The following is a 21,156-nucleotide window of genomic DNA, read 5'->3' on the forward strand; positions in this document are numbered from 1 at the left end:
TTCATTCAACACCAGTCATTTTATTTCAAAATATAAATATTTTACATTTACAAAGAAGTTACATCAGGAGGTTGTCAAAGCAAGTTAAAGCTAAGAAAGCATTTATGTGAGAATAAAGATGTATTATTGTATTTGAATAATCTTTTTTACTTTTAAACCATCTCTACTTTGCCTAAGAATAAAGAGATGATACATTTTCCAAAATTACATAGGCAATCACAACAATATATCCAATCTTGGTTTCAAAATCAAATGGTATTTGAAATACATTCCAGTCCCCTAAACGAGTGGCACTGCAAAGGACAACAGAAGGGTTTTCTTTGGGGTAGCTATAATAGGAGTTACACTTTCTGGGTCACTGCAATAACAAAGAAATAGTGTTGATAATAAACCAAAATGATGTTACGTTAAGATTTGTATCCACACCTTTCATTGTAAAATATAAAGCTGGAAGAAAAAATAAGAAACCTGGTGTAGAGTAAATAACTCTGGACTTGGAGTCAGAAATTCTGAAACTGAATTCTGGCTCCATTTTTTTGTGGTATAAACTTAAGGGGGAATAAATCACAAAAAAACTTTCTGAGGCCGCCAGTGTCTCTGATAATGTTGAACCCTATCTCACAGGGTTGTTACGAAAGCAGTCTGAAAACTATAAAGTGCCATACAAAAGCGTTATTAAAATGTAATATCAATTATCCTCACTGTATCTGCACATTAATAGATCCTTGAAAAACTTTGACAACTAAACACAAATACTGATTTTACACACCATAGGTGGAAAGAATCTCTATACTTTGCGTATAGCTCTGAACAGCAATTATGTTTTCTTTCTAATATCTCACTAAACTTTGAGATTTATTACAGTTACATGGTACGATGGTAACAAATTGACCGTTCAGAATTTCCATTAAGAATGTCTTCTAAAACAGCTGTAAACTTACTTGAGAGCCATGTTTCCCAAAGGACCAGTGGCACTTTGAGATGCTCTAAGAAAATGAGATGGGGGCGCAGTTTAAAGTCGAATAAGTCTAAGTAAACATAGTCTGCTCTCCTCTTATGCTAAAGAAAGAAAATAAACTCAGCATGCGTCAATTTTAATTGACCATGGCGTCCCCTCCCCCACACACACATTTGTTCTCTTATAACCTCTAATAACAACCCTTTGAACTACGGCTATGAGGAACGTATTTTCCCAGAAGCTACTCATCTACGAGGAAAAGGGAAGCAAAGTAGAAAAACGGACTGAGAAAAAACAAGTATATGCTATTCTGAATTATTACTAACTGGCTCTCTGTTAAAAAAAAAGCCACTTTAACCTGTGGGTTTCTCCAGAAAATGACAGAATCATAAGGCCCATTCTAGCACAGAATTTCTATGACTCTAGTAGACAGGTAGTTTAAAAATGATTAAGAGAACTGTAAATCAGGTCTATCAAAAAACAACTGCTCAGTGGTTTCAGATAGTATGCATACTTTTCGAAGGTCCTCTAAAATGTAATAAAATGAATATATTTTGATGGTAAAATATGCAAAGGCAAGAAATTAATAAAAACAAAAGTACTTGTTCTGAACTGGCACTAGCATTTGGAAGTATGTTGTCAGAGGCTATTTCCACTGTGAAATGCCTACTGTAGTACTCTTGTAAGGGCCTTGGAAGACCCTTAGAGGAGACTACAGGGCAGGGCCAGAACGTGGAAGTTCTGACGGGGTTTTTCCTTGTAAACCTGAAGTTGAAAGCTCCAAATCGCTCATCAAAATTACTTTGCTCTAATCTAACCCTTCATGGCCTGAATTTCAGAGTATTTCTTGCCCAGTAGTGACACATCCTGAAGTGCTAAATACAATGGAAGTGACAACTAGTGGTACTAGGAAGTCCTGAAGGGTCACAATCTGTTCATGGTAAGACTAAGGTCAGCTGCAGGACCTCATCTGCAAGCCCTGTAGCAGCCCTTTTTAACTGGAATGAGCAGCTGCTATTTCCAAAGGCTACTGGGTTTTGTAAATACAGTATCTCCGTAACACTTCTTGGGTGTCCTCCCACTCACTGTCCAGCGTCAATCTACACCAGTCTCACTCTGCCAACTAACCACCTCCAATGGAAGAAGGTGGTAGGATTCCTTGCCAATTGAAAACTAAATAAGACTGGTATCTAAGGCAGTATGACAGAGATCACATCCAGGAACAGAGGGTGTGACAGGTATTTCGGAACTGAAGCAGGACTTACATGACATGGAAAGAGGAGCACATCTGTGTGGAGAGCTTTTATCTCCTCCACCCATTCCCCCATTCGATTTATAACTGAGTAGTGAATGTGAAGTCAAAACTAATCTTTTAATAAAGCTGTAAAATGCAAGACACTGTGAAAGGATTTCTGTCCTCAGTTTTGACTGAAGCTACTTCATCGATCCATTTTCTGTTCCTAGTGAAACTTCCTCTTTCTGGGTCAAATACTAATTAACAATCTGAGGGTGGGTCATCTTTGAGACCTGAGCTGCAGGCTCCTACCTTTTCATACCACTTGATCTCTATGCCCTGTGGAAATTCTGTAAAACCTCACTGGATCTGAGGGGGCATGTTTCTGAGGGTTCGAGCTGATTGGCCTTTCCAGGCTTTATGCAGTTGCTGGAGCACCGGGGCAAGTGCAGGTTTCCTAACAGGACTGTGGGAACATATCTGTTCCTGATATTTCAGGATGGTATTACATCACTGCTAATTTTGGCAGCTCGAAACTATTCTTAGGTCTCAGCATTTCCCCTTTAAGAACCTGGTGTTCATACTAATAATTATAACCAGCAACAGCCATACATTAGCTCAAGTTCAGGTTTTTGCAACCACTTTAAACAGCTAAAAGCATTTTGGAAGAACACAGTTTGTATATGCACCCTAGCTCATTGTATGTAATGTTTGCCTCTTATGAATACGTGCTAATTACAGCTATAAACTTACTAGTATACAAGTAATACAAACTAACCTGATTTCTTTTTTAACCTTTTTAACGCAAAAGTTTTCAATGTAGCAATACACATGATCTGCTAAAATTTAAGGTAAGAGAAGGCCTTTTTAGGAGTTAATCCCTACAGAACTCTGTACAGTGCCTGGCATGGAACCTAGAGTTTGGCAAACTGTCAACAAATGTTTCACTGAATGAATGATTAAACAACCGACTGAAGAATGAGTTACTTAATGGCCAAATGTAACACTGAGTATTATATCAAATTATAATTGTTGAAGGATTCCTAGTAAAAATGAGAAATCTGCATATAGTCTACTGTATAAACAGTCAAAGACCTCATGGTAGCCTCTCTTCTAGGTAGACTTTTTAAGTAATATCACAATAAATTTAAGCTAATGATCACTAACTATGCTTCTTAGTGAGGTGTTTTAGAAAAATGATTTCCACTTTTGTTTTCCAAAAAGGTGATTTTTGATACTTAAGAATGCTTTCTCCTCCATATTCCCTTGGGGGCAGAGAACAAACCAGATGGTTGTTCTATACAGTGGAAAAGGCAGAAAGCTAAGAGCTGAGTTCTAGTCTCAGCCCTGCCATTAACTGTAGAACAAGTCCAAGGACACCTAGTCTCTCTCATAGCACTGAGAAAACTGCGTAAGATAGAAGGAACACAACAGTATGGCAGAGTTTACAGATTTACGGAGACAGAACAGTTGAGGTCAAATCTTACTAAACTTTCTGACTTTTGAGTTGGTCACTTTTCTGAAACTTAGCTTCCCCATCTGGGGGAAACTGTTATAAAACAATATAAAGCAAAATGAAAGATAATGGGAAGTGGTTGTGAAATAATATGCACAACAAGACTGCAAAATGTAAAGCACTATGCTGGTTATTGTGACATCTGATACATTTTAAAAGTCACAATTTAATTCAAAAAGCATTCATTGAGAATCTCATGTGCAAGGCACTGTGCTAAGTGATGGGGAAATACTATACAAATATAAAATTCTACTGCCTATAATTAAGTGGCAGAATTCCAAAAAGTGAAATGGACACATTTAACAAATGAGAGTACTGCTGTACCTGAGGTTTTCGACTTAAAACATTTGGAAAGAAAAAAAAAAAATCACAACATGAATTGTATCATATTGTTACCATTAATAGCAGCTTCATAAGTATTGAACTTCAGTGTGGTGGGCCAAGTTTTAGACATTTGGCAACAGTGTAGTGGGGGAGGGAGGGAGGAGAAAAAAGGGGAGGAAGAGCTTCAGTCTGTCTCTGTCTCCTATGGCTGCAACATACAACTATCTGAACTTCAAATAAGCCACCTCACCCTTGTGCTAAGGATTCGGTCTTTCTTAGGGAGGACTATACCTTGTGGGAGAACAACAGAAAACTCATTTTTCCTGCCCAAGCTCAACATATACTCAAAAGTGAAAGCCCTTTTCATTGAAAAGTGACTGTCATCAAAAAGTTTTAAGAACAGATGTCTTAAAACAGGAAAAAATTACATTGTATACACTTTTAACAGCAGGTAGTTTAGGGCTCTTAATAACTTTATAAATACATATTGTAATAATATAGATAAGCAAAGTGGAAAATTTTCAAGCTATGGCACCAGTGTATAAACTGAAACTTTTCAAGCCACCTTAAAACAGTTAATTAAGTGAGCAAACCACATTTCTGAGCTCTAAAGCTGTGCTTTAAAACGCAAAGCAGCCCACAGCAAGCTCTCTCTTGTCCATGTATTCTGAACGGAAGGCCGGGAGGTGTTCGCTGCTTTTCCTGGGCTCTGCTTGCTGGGCACAGCTGAATGGACAGGAGGCCACAGCTGAGCTGAACTCACTGAACTCACGGTGAAGGTTGAACTTCCTGGAGAAATCACTGCAGTGGAAGCCACGTCAGTCTATTGAAGATTTCAGATCCTCAGAAATGTCACGGAAAATCCTATAAGAAAAGATAAAATAATTAGTTTTGCTTTTGGAAACTGGGGTGAGGAGGGAGCTCAGGGGAAATAAAACCACAGAGGTGAAAGAGAGAAAGAGAGAGAGAGAGAGAGAGGGAGGGAGGAGGGAAACAGCATCTAACCAGTAATTAATTGCCATAGAATAATATTTTTATAATCTGAGAGCCTTGATGAGGTTATATACTCATTATTTTTTCTTAATATTACATTTTTACTGAGTATCGTTGCAAAGTCTGCTAGTTGTCTCACATTCTTTTGTAACAATAACTCCAGTTTTTTGCTGAGTCCATTGTCTCTCATCCAAGACTACTTCCCCAGACTCCCATGAAACTAACCAACATGTGACTAAGTTGTAGCCACTGAGGTGTAAGTGGAAGTGTTGTATGATTTTGGGCAGTGTCCCTGAAAGAGAAGGGTGATCTTCTTTGACTCTTCCCCCTTCTTGCTGGCTGGAAAGTGAACACAACAATGTTCAAGAGAAAAATACTGAGACCAAAGATCAAACGCTAAGTAGGTAAGTTTTATTGTAAAACAGGAAATCTGACCCAGCAGAGTCCTAGCTCTGACAGATGCAGTTCCAGGCAGGAGAAATGGAGTTAGGTCTTTTCATCAAAGAACCTGGTACCATACTGTGTCTGTGCAATTAGTGTTGCTAACTGGCAGGTAATATCTGGGCTGGAGAAAGGCAGTGGGCTGCATCTATGAGGTGCCTCCCTCAGGACTATGGTTGCTACTTTTCCTTTACTACATAATTTATATGCCCAAGCGGATATATGTCCGCTTGGAGGATAATGTCACCCAGTCAGGTCTGCAAAGGTGTGGGCAGCCAAATGGCCAGGTCAGAGTTTATCAATGAACATGAGCTGAAGCACCCATCTTAGACGAAAAGACCTCACACCAAGGCTGGCAGAACATCAAGGAGGGGGGCATGGCCTGGATGTTTGTGGAACAGTCAGACTAGCCCTGGACTCCCTACCTCTGGACTTCTTTCACCCAAGACACAAACAAACTTCTAAGCTCATGTGAAGTCACTGTTGAGTTTTATTGAGGGTGGGTTCCTCCTGAGTTTGCTTCTTTTTCAGTTATATATAGCCAAATCTGTCTTAAAGATACAGGTGCGTCGCAGAAGTTTATTATCATCTTTTTAGATGGAAGTTAACTTGCTCCTTTACAACAATATCACCAATTGGGGACACAGAAAAATGAGCTTAAAAAGTTTGTTTTCAAAAATAATTTTCGAGTGTTCAGTTTATACTATATTAGTCTGTAGTCACATCATTATACTATGTTGTTTCTTCTTAGATTATTTATCAGTCAAGTAAAGCCCATTTTATTTTTACACCTATAACCAAGTGTTAAAAAGATTACTTAACTTTTTCATTAGAAATAGACCTAAAAGAGAATATGAGAAGTGTTCCAAAACTTCATGGAATCACTCACAGTTATAGAAACAAAAGATAACGAAAAGTTGTCATTAGGGATAAATCTAAAAATTCATAAAGCAAATATCTGAACTTCAGGTGCAATTCCACAGTCACGCCACCTCCTTTACACCTCTGTCTTCTCAATTTTCAGTTCACATAAATATTTAGGAAGGTTAGCCAGGCGGGGCAGACGTAAATTAAACGTTTTCGGGGGTGGCCGGATGGCTCAGTTGGTTAGAGTACAAGCTCTGAACAACAGGGTTGCCAGTTTGATTCCCACATGGGCCAGTGAGCTGCGCCCCTGCAGCTAGATTGAAGGACAAGAAGCTACCACTGAGCTGCTGGAGAGGCGGCCGGATGGCTTGGTTAGAGAGGGAGTTCTTAACAAGCAAGGTTGCTGGTTCAATTCCCGCATGGGATGGTGGGCTGTGCCCCCTGCAGCTAAGATTGAAAATGGCAACTGCACTTGGAGCTGAGCTGCGCCCTCCACAACTAGACTGAAGGACAACGACTTGGAGCTGATGGGCCCTGAAGAAACTTGCTGTTCCCCAATACTCACCAATAAAATGCATTTGTTTTTTAAAAAAAGACTAACATTTTCATACAATGTCAGGAGCACTTTAATATCAAGAGGAGCACAAAGAAAATGTTGCAAAAAGGGTATTACATTCAAGGTGCTCAATTATCTCAAAGCTCTTCCAATGGGTGGTGCCCTCAGCCTCTTGCACCTCTGAAGCATGCCTATAACTCGCGCAGCTCCACTTCCAAAGGAACAGCTTTGAAGTCAACTTCCTAGCTATGGCTCCTGTGGCTTTGGAAGGCTTTATGTGTGACATGGTTGAAACCACCATGTTGAATATATGCTGATAGGTCTGTTAGGTCAGCTGCGGGCATGGTCAAAGCGGCCGAGAGCCAAGTCATACCCCTCTGCTACGTTAGACCCCTCCTTGCATGACGGAAACTGGGGCCCCTGGCATTTCCGAGAAAAGGCAGCAGACCGCTGGTGCGATAAGCAACTCCAGACACAGCCGCTGGCGCCCGATCTGTGCTGGGGGGGCCTACTCATCTGCCACCTCACTCAGCCAACCCCCACCCAAAAAATCGCATATATGCCTCCCTCCCTCTACCCTGGGCGCGACGTCGCCGGGCCATCTACGTACCGGTGAACCTCGCCCGAGGGCGCAGCATACAGCACTCACTTTTCTCAACCCTCTTGACTAGTCTCAATATCTCGCCACAAGCCTTACAAGGTCTAGGAACTGAAATGAGTTGTTTCCTTAAATATTTTTATGCTCTGCGAAAAATTCCCCCAAACTAAGATTTACGTACAAAGACACATGTAAAATCAGGGTTTCTCAATACCAGCACTACTGACATTTTTGTGTGTTATAAGATGTTTAGCGGCATCCATATCTCTACCCACTGGAGTTGTGACAATCAAAATGTCTCTAAACATTACCAAATGTCCAAAGGGGAGCAAAATTACACCCTCCCCCCAGAGCCATTGCTCTAGATGTCTATTTATTTATATATCTATTTTCATACTCACCAAAATTTGTGTTTTTACATTTGTATATAAGCAAAGTTGGCTAAAAACTGTCTCAGACAACAGGAATTCAGGTACCGTGTTTTTGCAAAAACAAGACCTAACCAGAAAATAAGCCCTAGCATTATTTTTCAGGCATGACATCCCCTAAATAAAAGCCCTAATGTGTCTTTTGGAGCAAAAATTAATATAAGACCCGTTCTTATTTTCAGGGAAACACGGTAGTACTTGGTTCTGGGAAACCCTAAAAAATGTTTACAACCAATAACCCAAACTGGCCAACACTATAAAGTATTTTCCATTACCCAATAGGTTTCTAAATTCATCCTTTGACATTTTTTCACATTTCTAAGATACCTGCAAGTTTCTTAGGTATCTAACTATTCAACTCCTCTAAATTATGAATGAAAAATCCTGCCTCAGGGCAGACATGCACGAAATAAGATTAAGACTATGGTTGGCCTAGTGACTGCCTTCTGTTGACAAGAAAGCTTAGCTGTAACCTTGAAATTCATACCTACTATTCGATTCTGCCTCCAGGCCAAGAAAGCCTCCAAATGGACTCCAAAGAAAGAAAACAAAATTAAGTAAGCTGAGAAAACAGTTACTAAGAGTTTTCCATGTCAACATTATATCTTCTTTAGATGTATACGGTGGTGATAGTGGTCTGTGTGTGTGTGTGTGTGTGTAGCTCACATGTGTGTGTACACGTGTGTGTGTGTAACTCTATAGAAGTGTGTGTGTGTGTGTGTTCGTATGTGTGTATGTATGTGTGTAACCCTATATAAGTAAATTGATCTTAAACCAACCTCCAAATTATCTCCTGGAAAACAAATCCCATAACCTAGAGATACAGAAATAATTTCTTTAAAAAATTTTTTTTAATTGAATTTAAACTGAAAAAAAGAAAAACAAACAAAAAAACAACCATCAACAACAAAAACCCAAAAGACAGTTCACCTGTTTCTCCCAACCCTGGCAACCACCAATCTATTCTCTATAACTAAGAACTCGGTTTATTCATGTTTTAGGTTCCACATATAAGAGATCACAAGGTCTTCGTCTTGCTGATTTCTTTCTGGCCTCATCAAGAGGTACGAGGCTAACAAATCAGCAGGGCTCCTAAAACTGCACCTCCCTAAATAGCACAGTGGTAGAACAAGCAATCAGGAACACGACCACATCTGGCTGAGGGGACAGAGCAGAGATGTTAACATTTTACAGTTCCTTTACTAGCTATGGGACTGTGCCATGTGGTTTGTCATTTATAATCCTTTGCTCCTTGAAAACGTTGCGGATCTGCTTCCCCTAAAGTTTCCATAAGATTTTTCAAAATTTCATTTATGTAAATGTTTAAATCTTTTCCAATGTAACAACTCAAGAGCTGTTGACTCTCGTCCTCTCAGAGTTGCAGAATAAACTTTGAACATTTAAGAATGAAAGCTTTAAGTGACTAACTTAACTCACTTCAGTTGGCCCGGCATAGCAGAGTGTGTATTTCCTAAACCCTCACCAGCACACAGGTACAAAACCTGCGACAGAGCAGATGTCATCACTGTTACGCACATCCCTTCCCTTCCAACCAATCTGGAATAAAGTTCTAAGGCTGAGGTTTACTACATTCCATCTGTTTTTATCAACCTCAAGACTATATTTCAAAAATCTTTTTATCAGATTTTCTCTTGGTTTCACTAAACCTATTGATTCATCAAATTGTCACTGAGCCTTTTCTAGTTAGGAATAGTAAAACAGTGGTAAACAAGTTAGACATAGCCACTACCCTCAGAAAGCTTATCAACTAGAGGGAAAGACAATTAACTAAGCACACATTTATGTCATATGTATTAAGTTACAATAGGAGAAATGCAGCATGCTATGGGGACACACAGCAGGGACATCTTACCTAGTCTAGAGAGTTCCAGCAATGCTTTTCAAAAGTAACATACTTTAAGTATAGACCGTGATACTGGATTTGGCTAGAAATCCAGTATTCTGTACCGAGGGAAAAACATGTCCAAAGATGACGGTGGCTTCAGGGAACTAAAACAAGTTCAATAAGGCTAAAAAATAAAACCCAAGGCGGGTAGCAGAGAGAGATGAGTCTGCAGAGGTAGACGGAAAGAAGGTATGGAAAGTCTGATGGGCCAACTTAAAGTTTCAACTTTATCTTGAAGGCCATGGGAAGCCACTGTGGGAATTTTAAGGACAGAGACACATAATATTTATGCTTCAGAAAAACCAGAGGCTCTGTGAGGGTACAAAAATTAATTTTCTTCACACCTTCTAAATTCTTCTAACTGGGCTAATAATCAAATTAACATGAGACAGATTAACAGGAGAAAATGTCCAAAATTTATCATGAATGTCCATGTGGGGTGCCATAGGAATACGAGACCTGATAGAGGCATTGGGAAGTTGAGGTTTATATGCCATTCTGGACAAAGGAGAAGTAGGGGAAGCAGGGATCTGGGATTTCAAAGGAAAGGTAGGCAATTCACAGAGAGCTGAGAAAGAGCAAACCTTGGTAAACCCATTCCTGCTGGGCCACCCAGAAGGAAGTTCAACAAACAGGCTCTGCTAGATTTCTCCCATCTGCCACATTTAGTTTATATTATGATGCTTAAGTGATTGTTCCTTTACCTTAAGCAGGTTTTTCTATCTGAAATCCTTTAGGCAAGTAAGAGGGGAGGGTCAAAATTTCTTTCTGAGTCTTGTGTTTCTTAATAACCAGCTTAAAATCAATATCCCCACCCCAACATTTTGGGGTGGCAAAACGTTGGTCCTCTCAGCTGCATTATGGAGAACAGAGTGGAGGGAAGCAAAATTAAGGGCAGGGACCAGGGAAGAGGCTATTGAAGCGATCCCGGCACTGGGTCACACCAATGAGAATACAGAGGAATAAACAGATTCAGAAAATGTGTACGCCACAGAGTCAAAGGAGAGGCAACAGACAACAGAAGACGAGTCCAACCTATCTCCCTTCCCAACTCATTTTCTCTTTTTCCCCTAATTATTCCAAATTAGGATGATGGGAAGTACATCCAACTGAAATTCTTAAGGTTAATGTATAGGTCGGTAGGAGTGATACTGGAGGACATCTTTGTATCTCATTTTGTAAAGACAAAGAAAAATAACTTCTTGCTCTATAAAGTAGGATGTGTTAAGCTTTAGTTTAATTATCAAATGGTTTCTTTTATAAAAAGATCCTTTTGATTGAATTTTGGGTATTAAATTATGAAAGACAGTCACTTGTCAGATCAAGAGAATGATTCTAAAAACAGCAATGAGCTACTAATAACTCTTCCCTAAAGAAAGATAAAGCTGAGTTCCTACAGGACCACGCTGGAGTTGTCACCTGTGACCTTCGGTAGTGTCAAGGTGTGACAAGGGGCAAAGGAAAATTAATGCAGAGAACAGCATTCCTGGAGGAGCTCCTGGAATATTCTCCTACTTCCTCCTTATAGGTTTTTCGGAGCTTTAATATTCAGAGATTGCTGTTCAGTTTTCAGTAGGAGTGCAATAAGCACATCAAATCAAGTCTGAGTATCCTGTCCAAGTATCAAGAAAGGACTCTAAGCTATATGATTGCAGGAGTGGTTTTGACCTTCTTCACGCTTCTCAAACAGCCCCACTATTCACACAGAACAGAGAAGGTAACAGGATCTGATCACGGAGTCGGTCCCAAACTGTTGGGAGCCCAATGTTGTGCTGTGTCCATGAAAGTCAACTCCATCAATTACTGCAGTCACCACTACCCATAGTGAGAAGAAAAGCCAGGGGGTCCTCCCACCTTCATCTTTCCTCAGGTGGATAGTTGATGGTGGCACACAGAAACAGTCTTGCAAATGTCTCTTTTCAGCCACCAGTGCCTGCATCTGCCGTTAGAAGGTATGTCTACTTAATGAAATGCAACCATCCACCCTCTATTATCACACTGTAATAACATCAGATTTCCTAAGATAAGCCAAATCCTTCATAGCTCTATAGAGACTATTTCCTCACAGACCATTCATTGCTTGCTTCACCTAGGAATTGTGCACACTCCAAGTACAAAACACTGTTGACAGGTGCTCTGGATACATCGGTAGCTAAAATGGATGTGACCCCTGCAGGAACAGCCACCACAGTCAGGTTGGAAAAGACAAGACAAATATGCAATCAAGTATCTAAATGAAAATTGGACTGTAGAGGAAAGCTACAAGGTGCTATGTGTAAGAGCATTAAACTAGCAGGAAGGATGTAACCTAATCATGAGGGTAGGAAAGCCTTCTCTGATGAACTGACATTTGAGTTGAGATCTAAAGAATGATTAGGAGTTAATTAAGCAAGGAAAGCTGCGGGGAGAGGAAGCGTCTCTCCAAATAGAGAAAGCAGCATGTATAAAGGCCCAAAGTTTGAGTGGATCCTAGGGTATCTGAGGCCCTGATAGGAAGCCAGTATGGCTGCAGCTCAGAATGCAAGGGAAAAATGTTTCAGGGTTTGTGAGACAGGCACAGGTCAGACCGTGTAGGGCCCTGTTAGCCATGTCGAGGATTCTGATCTTTCTCCTAAAACCAATGGGAGACCATTTTTGGCACAATCAAGTATGCCTCCCTTTTGAAAAAAACACATCAGCTGCTGAAGGGAGAATGGATTGGAGAACAGTAAGAGCGGAGGCAGAGAAACCAGTTAGGAGACTAACATGACCGTAGCAGTTCAGGTGAGATATCTAGTAACAGGGCTCAGCTGACACCAGTGGGGTGGCACTGGAGATAAAGAGGCAAGGAAAGATTTGAGGTAAAACTCACAGGACTTGGTAAAGATGGTAAATGAGGAGATGGAAAGTAATAAGGATAACAACACAATGGCATATGTAAGTGGCGGGTACCATTTACTGATGTAGGAAATAGACAATGTTTTTTTCTTATGGAAGGCAAGAGGATGGTTAGCAAAGGAAAAGAAAAATCTTTAGCTGAAAAACACCAGCTCACTTGCTTTTTAGCTATGTGACTATTAAGCAAGTTGTCCTCTCTAAGCCTTGATTTCTTCACCTATAAAACTTGGAAAACAACCATTCCCAACCTCATGAAAACACTGGACAGATCAAGCAAATGTCACCAATGGTTGTGTTTGTTACTATTCAAGATGTCATTTAGACTTCCCACTAAAGAGTGATGTATTATATATATTTCCTTCAGATCCTCTCAAAAGCCCATTAGAACACCACTAAAAGTATTGTTTAAAAGGCATAAAACTACTGGAAAGAAAGGAAAACAAAAGAGACGAGGTAAGAGCAACAAACTTTCAGAAGGCGGAAAACAGACAGACAACTTGCCATGTGATATGTCCCAGCATACGGGGAAATGCGGAATCCTAAGCCAGTAGTGGGAAAAGCCAAGATACAACCTGACTAGTTCAGCAAAATCCCCCATGAGGCTCAGGAATTGGTGACATAAAGTAATTCTGGAACTGAGTTTGAAGGTGAGGGCTAAACAGAGGACTCCTTTAAAGTCTGCTTAAAAAGCAGTAAGACCCCATTGCTCCAATATCCCCACCCATCTCCACCCAGCAAAGCAACTGCCCCTATCATTCACAGAAAATTAGTTTTCCCCCACTCCCCTTTAGACAAGGTAAAACAAAAAAATCTCTGGACTAGGGAAAAACAAGCAGAGATGGGGGTGGGGGTACATACTGACAATAGGTGATTAAATGAACGTTTATATCTTGAACACTGTCCAGTCCCTTTCCCCCTCTTGGCTTCCAGACTGTTGTCAGCCAGGCCATCAACCTCTAGGCAGGAGACTAGAAGATCTTTCTCTGATGAACTTATTAGCCCAAAAGGGGAAACAAAAAGCACTGCTATCGAGGGTTTCACAAGACAATGGCCTTGCCAGATTATAGTACCATACATAATAACCTACCCACAGCTCTTGAGTTAAGTGTCTCACTCTTAATATGAGCCAAAAGCCTCTCTGATCTCTGGTATTATGATTAGGTTATGTTAATATGGTAAAGGTGAAGATTTTACACATATAACTAAGGTTCCTAATCAGTTGTCTTTAATCAAAACAAGAGTGTGCTGGGTTGGCCCAGGCTTAATCAGGTGAGCCCTTTAAAGAAGGGTTTAAGCAGAAACAGAAATCAGAAAAGAGTGGCCTTGAGGAAGCAAACATCCATGTACGAGATATGATCAAAAACTACAGTGAATGTTTAAAAACAGATTATTACAGTAAAAGACACATTGCCATTAATCCCCCTCAAAATACTCCCTTTAACTTCGAACACACTTATCCCATCATTCTCGCCAATTTCTGAAGCAGTTCTGGAAGTCCTCTTTCATGAGTGTCTTTAGTGGTGCTGTCGTGGCTGCCTCAATGTCCTGAATCTACTCAAAACTTTTACCTTTCATGGTCATTTTGACTTTGGGGAAAAGCCAGAAGTTGCACGGTGCCAGATTCAATGAATAAGGTAGAGGAGGACACACCGTAATGTTTTCATTTGACAGAAATTGCCGTCCCAGAAGCAATGTATGACATGGAGCCTTTCCATTGTGATCAAGAAATATGATGAATGCTGCTGCTGAGTGTCATCCAACAGAAATGCAGGGATCTTCAATACAGGAAGCGGTACGTCGAACCTGAGTAGCAGTGTGTGACAAGTTTCAACTTGTTCGGTGCAGTCAGTCGGGTGTGAGCTACGGTTGAGAGAACGTGTGTTTTAAAGTGTGCTGTAAATCATCCTCCATCATGACAACGCTCCATGTCACCCATCACTTCTGGTATATGGCAGTTTCTGTCAAATAAAAACATTACGGTGTGTCTTCATCCACCTTATTCACCAGATCTAGCATCGTGTGACTTCTGGCTCTTCCCCAAAGTCAAAATGATTCAGGACATCGAGGCGGCCATGACAGCGCAACTAAAGACACTCACAAAAGAGGACTTTCAGCACTGCTTCAGAAAGTGGCGAGAACGATGGGATAAGTGTGTTGGAAGCGAGGGGTATTGTGAGGGGGATTAATTGCAATGTGGTTTTTATGATAATAAATTTTTCAAATTTAAACATTTATCATATTGTTTGATCATACTTCATATGAAAGGCCTATGGAGAAGGGTAGCCTCCAGAAGCTACACGCTTCAGTTCTCTAACTGTAAGGAAATAAATTCTGCCAAAAGCAAACAAGCTTGGAAGAGGACCCCAATCCGTAGATGAAATCCCAGCCCCAGATGACACCTTGATTGTAGCCTTGTCAGAATCTAAGCAGAAGACCCAGCTGGTTGTGCCTGGACTACTGACCCAGGGAGACTTTAATATAAGTGAAGGTATGTTGTTTTAGGCCACTAAGTTAGTGGTATTTTGTTATGTATCATTGAAAACTAATACAGACTTGTACACTAAAAAAGGTAAATTTTATTTATGTAAATAATACCTCAATAAACCAGACTGAAAAAAAATGATAGCAGAAATGGAAACCTCTATGGAGGTGTTAGAAGCTAAAGTAGAAGAAATCACCCAGAAAACAAGGCCAAAACACAGAAATAGAAAAACAGCAGAGAAAAGATAAGAAAATGACACGACCAGTGTATGAGGGTCAACATTAAAATAAAAGAAGTTTCTGAGGGCAGCCGGATAGCTCAGTTGGTTAGAGCGCAAGCTCTTAACAATAAGGCTGCTGGTTCAATTCCCCCATGGGATGGTGGGCTGCTCCCCCTGCGACTAAGATTAAAAACGGCCACTGGACTTGGAGCTGAGCTGCGCCCTCCACAACTAGACTGAAGGACAACGACTTGGAGCTGATGGGCCCTGGAGAAACATGCTGTTCCCCAATGTTCCCCAATAAAAAATAAAATAAAAAAAGAAGTTTCTGAAAGGGAGAGAACGAAATCATCAATGAAATAATTGAAGAAAAATGTCAGTACTGCATAACGTAAGTTTCCAGTTTTAAAGGTCACAAGGCACCTGACAGAGTGCCAATCAGAGCAACAACAACAAAACATAGAGAAAACTACAAAAAAAAAGAAGATCCTATAGGTTTTCAAGCAGTTAAATTACAAAGAATCAGGAATCAGAATGGCTTCCGACTTTGAACAACTGTGGAAGCCAAAAGACAATGAAGAAGTAAAATTCTAGAGGGGGGGGAAATGTTAGAGATTTCACTACCAGGCAAGCTATCAAATATAACTTTAGGGAAAGCTTCTTTAGTCATGCATCGTCCCCCCAAATTTTCCTTCCATGCATTCTTTCACAAAAGTCTACACGAGAATGTGCTCCACCAAAACGAGGGACTAAATCAAGACAGCAAATGATATGGGAAAGCATCTGGGAAGTAAGGATTCCAACACGGGAGCGTTGAGGGGATCTCCAGGGTAACAGTTGTACAGCAGGCAAAGGACAGCACTCCCGGGAGCAGGTCACAACTGCACGAGTGACTTCTGCAGGAAGGTGAAACTTGTAGCACACCAGACGCAACTGAGCACACGGAGTGAGAGGCGGTGTGAGCACCTGGTGCCAAGCCTGGGGCTGGCCTAATTATAAGTACGCAGAAAACAAAACAAATAAAAAAGAGTATCTTTATAACTCCAAGGAACACAAAAAGTTATATAGGTAAGGAAATATAGACAGAATATACGAGCAGGCTGAAATACAAAGGTAATGTCCAGAGTCATAATAATGTAAACACTGAATACTGATCTAACCAATATCACAGTTTAATAATATTGGGAGGTGAGTAGTAAAAGGTAATTTCTCACCTTCTAAGTGGAAAGTAAACTGATAATGCTTACATGTGAAAAAAAATCAAGAAGCAACAGTCTATTTCAAGCTATAGAGGTAAATATCAAATAGAGTCGAACAGTGGTTCTTCTTAGAAAGGAAAGGAAGGAGCAGAGAGGAGAAGGACTGCCTTTTTTCACCACAAGCTTTGTAGAAATTTTTGACTCTCTAAACTACATACATACATAACTTTGAAGGAAATAATGTGACGGCTACTATATTGGTCCTCACATTACTTTGTTCATCCCCCCCATACCACCTAATTAACATTTTACCTTCAGCGGGGGATAAAAGGAAAGAGATCATTTGCCTCTAGAAGAATTCATATTAGTTTCTTTTGTTTCATCTTAAAAACTAACTCTTGCTTTACTAACGATCATTAAAAGTTTGTTCTAAAATAACGTCAAATTCACTATACTGTGCACCCGAAATATAACTAATATAATACTATATACGAACTATACTTAAGTAACATAACAGCAAAATACTGACCAACCCATTTCTTTTGTGCTTCTTGTTTGGTGAGCCCAAGGAATAGGTATCCAGTTAGCCAGTGCTTTCTGCCGCTGTCAGGTAACTGTCCACTGGCCTCTCAGGTACCCAAATGCTTGCCTTTGAGAGGCAAAGGCAGGAAAGGATATCAAAGTGTCACCACTCCAGAATGGTAAAGCCTTTGTTAAAACCACCTAAGTGCCTCTCCTTTTATTCTGTTTTGAGGAAACTGATATTACCCTGCCATCAAGTAAGTGCCTTGTATTAGCTGAAATGGCCCTCTAACCAACGTACTCTAACTCAGAAACTGGACTACTTGTCCTGAGTTAAAGGACCATGTCTTTCTTCACAAAATATAACACAATACAAAATCAGCAGGCCCATGCTTTAAAAAAATTTAGTAAAAATACAAAAGTTTCACTAAATACATTTTTAGAATCAACTTGTTAATGACTCCTCAATTACACTAGAATACCCAACAACAACATAAATAAATAAACTGTTTTCAAATTGAGAATAATAAGGACAATAAGTATAGTCTCTGGAAAGGTAATATTCTTTATTCTGAGACTTCTTACTTTTTCATTAAAAGTCCTTCTTACTTTTCCGTTAAAATGTAATTTCTGGTACGACCATATAGAAAAACTGTTCTGCAAATATCTGGTAAAGTTAAACCAGATTCATGTCCACCAAAAGACATGTACAAGAAAGTTCATAGCAGTTTGATTCATAACAGTCATGAACCGAAAAATACCCAAACATCCACCAATGCCACAATGAATAAATACATTGTGATATATTCAAACATTGGAACACTAGACAGCAATGAAAACAGAATGAACTGCTACATATGCAACAACATGGGTGAATCACACAGATACGATACTGAGCCAAAGAGGTCTGACTCGAGCATATATTACATGATTCCTTTTGTATGAAGTTCAGAAGCGAGCAAAACTAATCTAAGGTGACAGTGGTCAGAATATTAGCAGAGAAGGAGTCTAAATGAGGGGGGGTGTGGGGAAGGCTTCTAGAGGAATAAAAATATTCTACATCTTGATATAGGTAGTGTTTACATGGTAGAAGCATATGAAAAACATCATCAAGATGTGTATTTAAGACGTGCATTTCATCATATGTACAATATACCTGAATAAAAAGTTTTTTAAAAGTATGAGACAATCAGAAAAATGTTTTAAATTATAACTTGTATTACATTATAATTTATTTTACAAAATAGTAGTTATAGTAGATGACAGAAATTATGATTTCAATGCCTGTACTTGCAAAATAACAAGTTGCAACTTCATATTGGCATTCTCACAATTTTCCCCTAACTTTTTATTTTGAAAAAGTATAAACCTACAGAAAAATAGAAAGACTACTACAATTAACAACCATCTGTCCTTCAACTAGATTCACCAATTTTAACATTTTGCAGGTCATTTTCTCCCTCTCTCCATTTGACATCTCATCCCGAAAGAATATTCTGCCACAAAATCGAAGTGTCATTATCACACCTAAGAAATTTAACATCCACATATTATTTAATACACGGTCCATTATTGATTTCTCCAATTGTTCCAAAAATGTTCTTTACAGACTCTTCCCATCCCCAACCCAGGATTCTGTCACAGATTCATACATTGCGTTTGGCTGTCTTATTTCTTGAGTCTCTTTTAATCAACTATACCAAGTCCCAAAATGGTCCTTCAACTACTTTGTTTATTTTTGGTCTTCCATGACATTAACAATTCTGACCCAATTTAGTTTGTAAATGTTCAATGTATATGAAACCCCAAAGTCTGCAAACAAATGATTTCTATTTACTTTATGTCTTCTGTAATCTTTAGCAGAGCAGGGGTTCTCAAAATACCTGTATGCTGATAGACTATTCCAGTCAAACATACAGAAGCAAGACAGCTCAATTTATAGACAGTTTCTGACCGTTCCTCTTTAACTCACCGCTGAGTCTGCGGAGGCCATGGGGTCTGGTGTGGCGTGGGCACCGAGTTCGTGGGACTCACGAGCATGGCACTATAGATATTGGAAGCAACCACAAGGATGCAGAGCAGGATGGGCCCGATGATGGCTCCCTCCAGGCCGAGGTAGTACGCTCCGCCAGCCACGGCCAAGCCTGTCAGGTAAGGATGGCCGCCTCTGGAATGAAGAGCACACACATTACTCATGACTTTCAACCAACGCCAGTCTTGGAGCCAATCTGAAACACATTCCCTAACACAATGGTCACTCTCTAAAACACTAGGCTTTCCACTACATTATCAGCTTTCTTTAGATTATCTCAGTGTGGATAACTGAACACTGTCATACTACTGAGATGCAAGAATTGTTCTTGCCTACATAACATGTGTGACATTTGCCTTTTTGTAGGTCCAGCAACTGAAGGAGTGAAGGCAGGAATGTTAACAGGTACCCTGCACCCATTACGTGGCTGCCTGAACCGGGTTAATGTTGGCTTAGGACTGGTTGTGTTAGTCACCTGTTCGGTTCACTTCCATCAAGGATAATTAAGTGGGCACAATTTAGCATGTAATTCAATTAAGTATGCTTTTTTAAAGATGACAACAATACAAGAACATCCCTGTTACGCATAGGTTAGACTTCTGGCAATCTCCTAAAATATAGTTTTTACACGGGTAATGATACAAAGCCTCCTGAGGAAAATACCTGTCACAAAGCCCAAGATTTTTATTTCACAGGAGAGTCATAATTGCCCTCCAGCTTATCGCAGTATCACTGACATAACCAGAATGAAATAAGATGGATTACAGCAGCACAGCAAACTGGTAATGGTAACAGATGACCACTGACATAAGAGATACTTGGAAATCAGTTCTGTTTGTTTCTAATTTTTAAACACAGATGACTAGAAGTTAGTGAGAGGCAAATAACTACATACTCTGGAAGGATGTTCTGGTATATTATAGTTCAATAAGTAACATTTAAGGTGAACCAGTCTTCAAAAACTCAATACACTATATTCATAATTTATTTGTCTTCCTCACTCTAAAAAAAGGATTTGGGGCAGTAGTTTATGTATACTATGTAAGTAAGCTTTTCCCCTAAATAATACACTTAAGGAAACTATCAAAAATGCTTAAAGTTTAAAAAAAAAGTGTGGGAGCTTTTAAATAAAAGCTTAATTTATTAAAAAATTAAATAACTTATGTAAAATCTTTCATTTCATGCTGGTTAAACCAATAAGGTATTATTTTATTACTGAGATAAAAATCACATATAAATCTTAAATTCTAGCTAGAAACCTTAATATAAAATTAACAGTAAAGTTCAAAGAATTCACTTAACTATAAGTTATATAACAAATCTTACTATTTAAATTTCAACTGTCAAGCAGTAGTTAACCACACTCTGATATTCTCCTTTTATCTCTAATCTTCTCCCTCAAGTATAGACATAAAAGTTCCCATGAAGCTTGCTTATGGAGTTACTTGTTTCTTTTGGCTCTGGAACTTTGGGGCTTCAGAGTAGTTCTACATCATTTGTTTTCTACTTTAACTTACTAAAGAGACAACGAGGTGGGATACAGTTTATCCCTACATAACTTCAAATTAACTGAAAAGCACTTTTTCTATAAACTTGGACTCCGTCTACAGTTATTGTTTAATTTGCTTAAAGAAAATTTAGTAGGTTACTATTATGATAGTTTCAGTAGGCCACATCCTGAATCTGAGTACCTGATCAAAATTTAACATTTGCTTACATCCTAGGTTCTAATAAGCAATGTGAATCTGAATATACCACTAAATGAGACTTGGCTTATTTACTTAATGCAATTTGAAAATAAGCATCAGCAACTACAAAAAATAGATGTTTATGTATTATATTATATGGCCAAAATTTGGCTTCTGCCTGAAATTTAACCTGTATTCATCAAAGAACTAAACTCTGTAAGATCTTGATAGCTCGACTTGTCACATAACTTGATGAGATTCGATTTCACGTGGAAATTGCCAGACATACACCCTAATCAAGTTGTTCTCCAAAAC

The 21,156-nt window shown here is 39.3% G+C and overlaps 1 protein-coding gene across 1 annotated transcript in view; it reads right to left on the bottom strand.

The window, feature by feature from the left end:
* The window catches only part of TMEM245 (transmembrane protein 245), a 90,701-nt gene continuing 69,545 nt past the window's right edge, over positions 1-21,156 (bottom strand). Inside the window, exons 17-18 of the mRNA XM_081067733.1 lie at positions 19,094-19,288; positions 1-4,896 (exon numbers count right to left, since the gene is read on the bottom strand). Of these exons, the coding sequence (XP_080923859.1) occupies positions 4,851-4,896; positions 19,094-19,288 (241 nt within the window). The 3' untranslated portion in view covers positions 1-4,850. The remainder of the gene's footprint in view (positions 4,897-19,093; positions 19,289-21,156) is intronic.

Source organism: Rhinolophus hipposideros, assembly GCF_964194185.1.
Source record: "Rhinolophus hipposideros genome assembly, chromosome: 11".
NCBI classification, from domain to species: Eukaryota; Metazoa; Chordata; class Mammalia; order Chiroptera; family Rhinolophidae; genus Rhinolophus; species Rhinolophus hipposideros.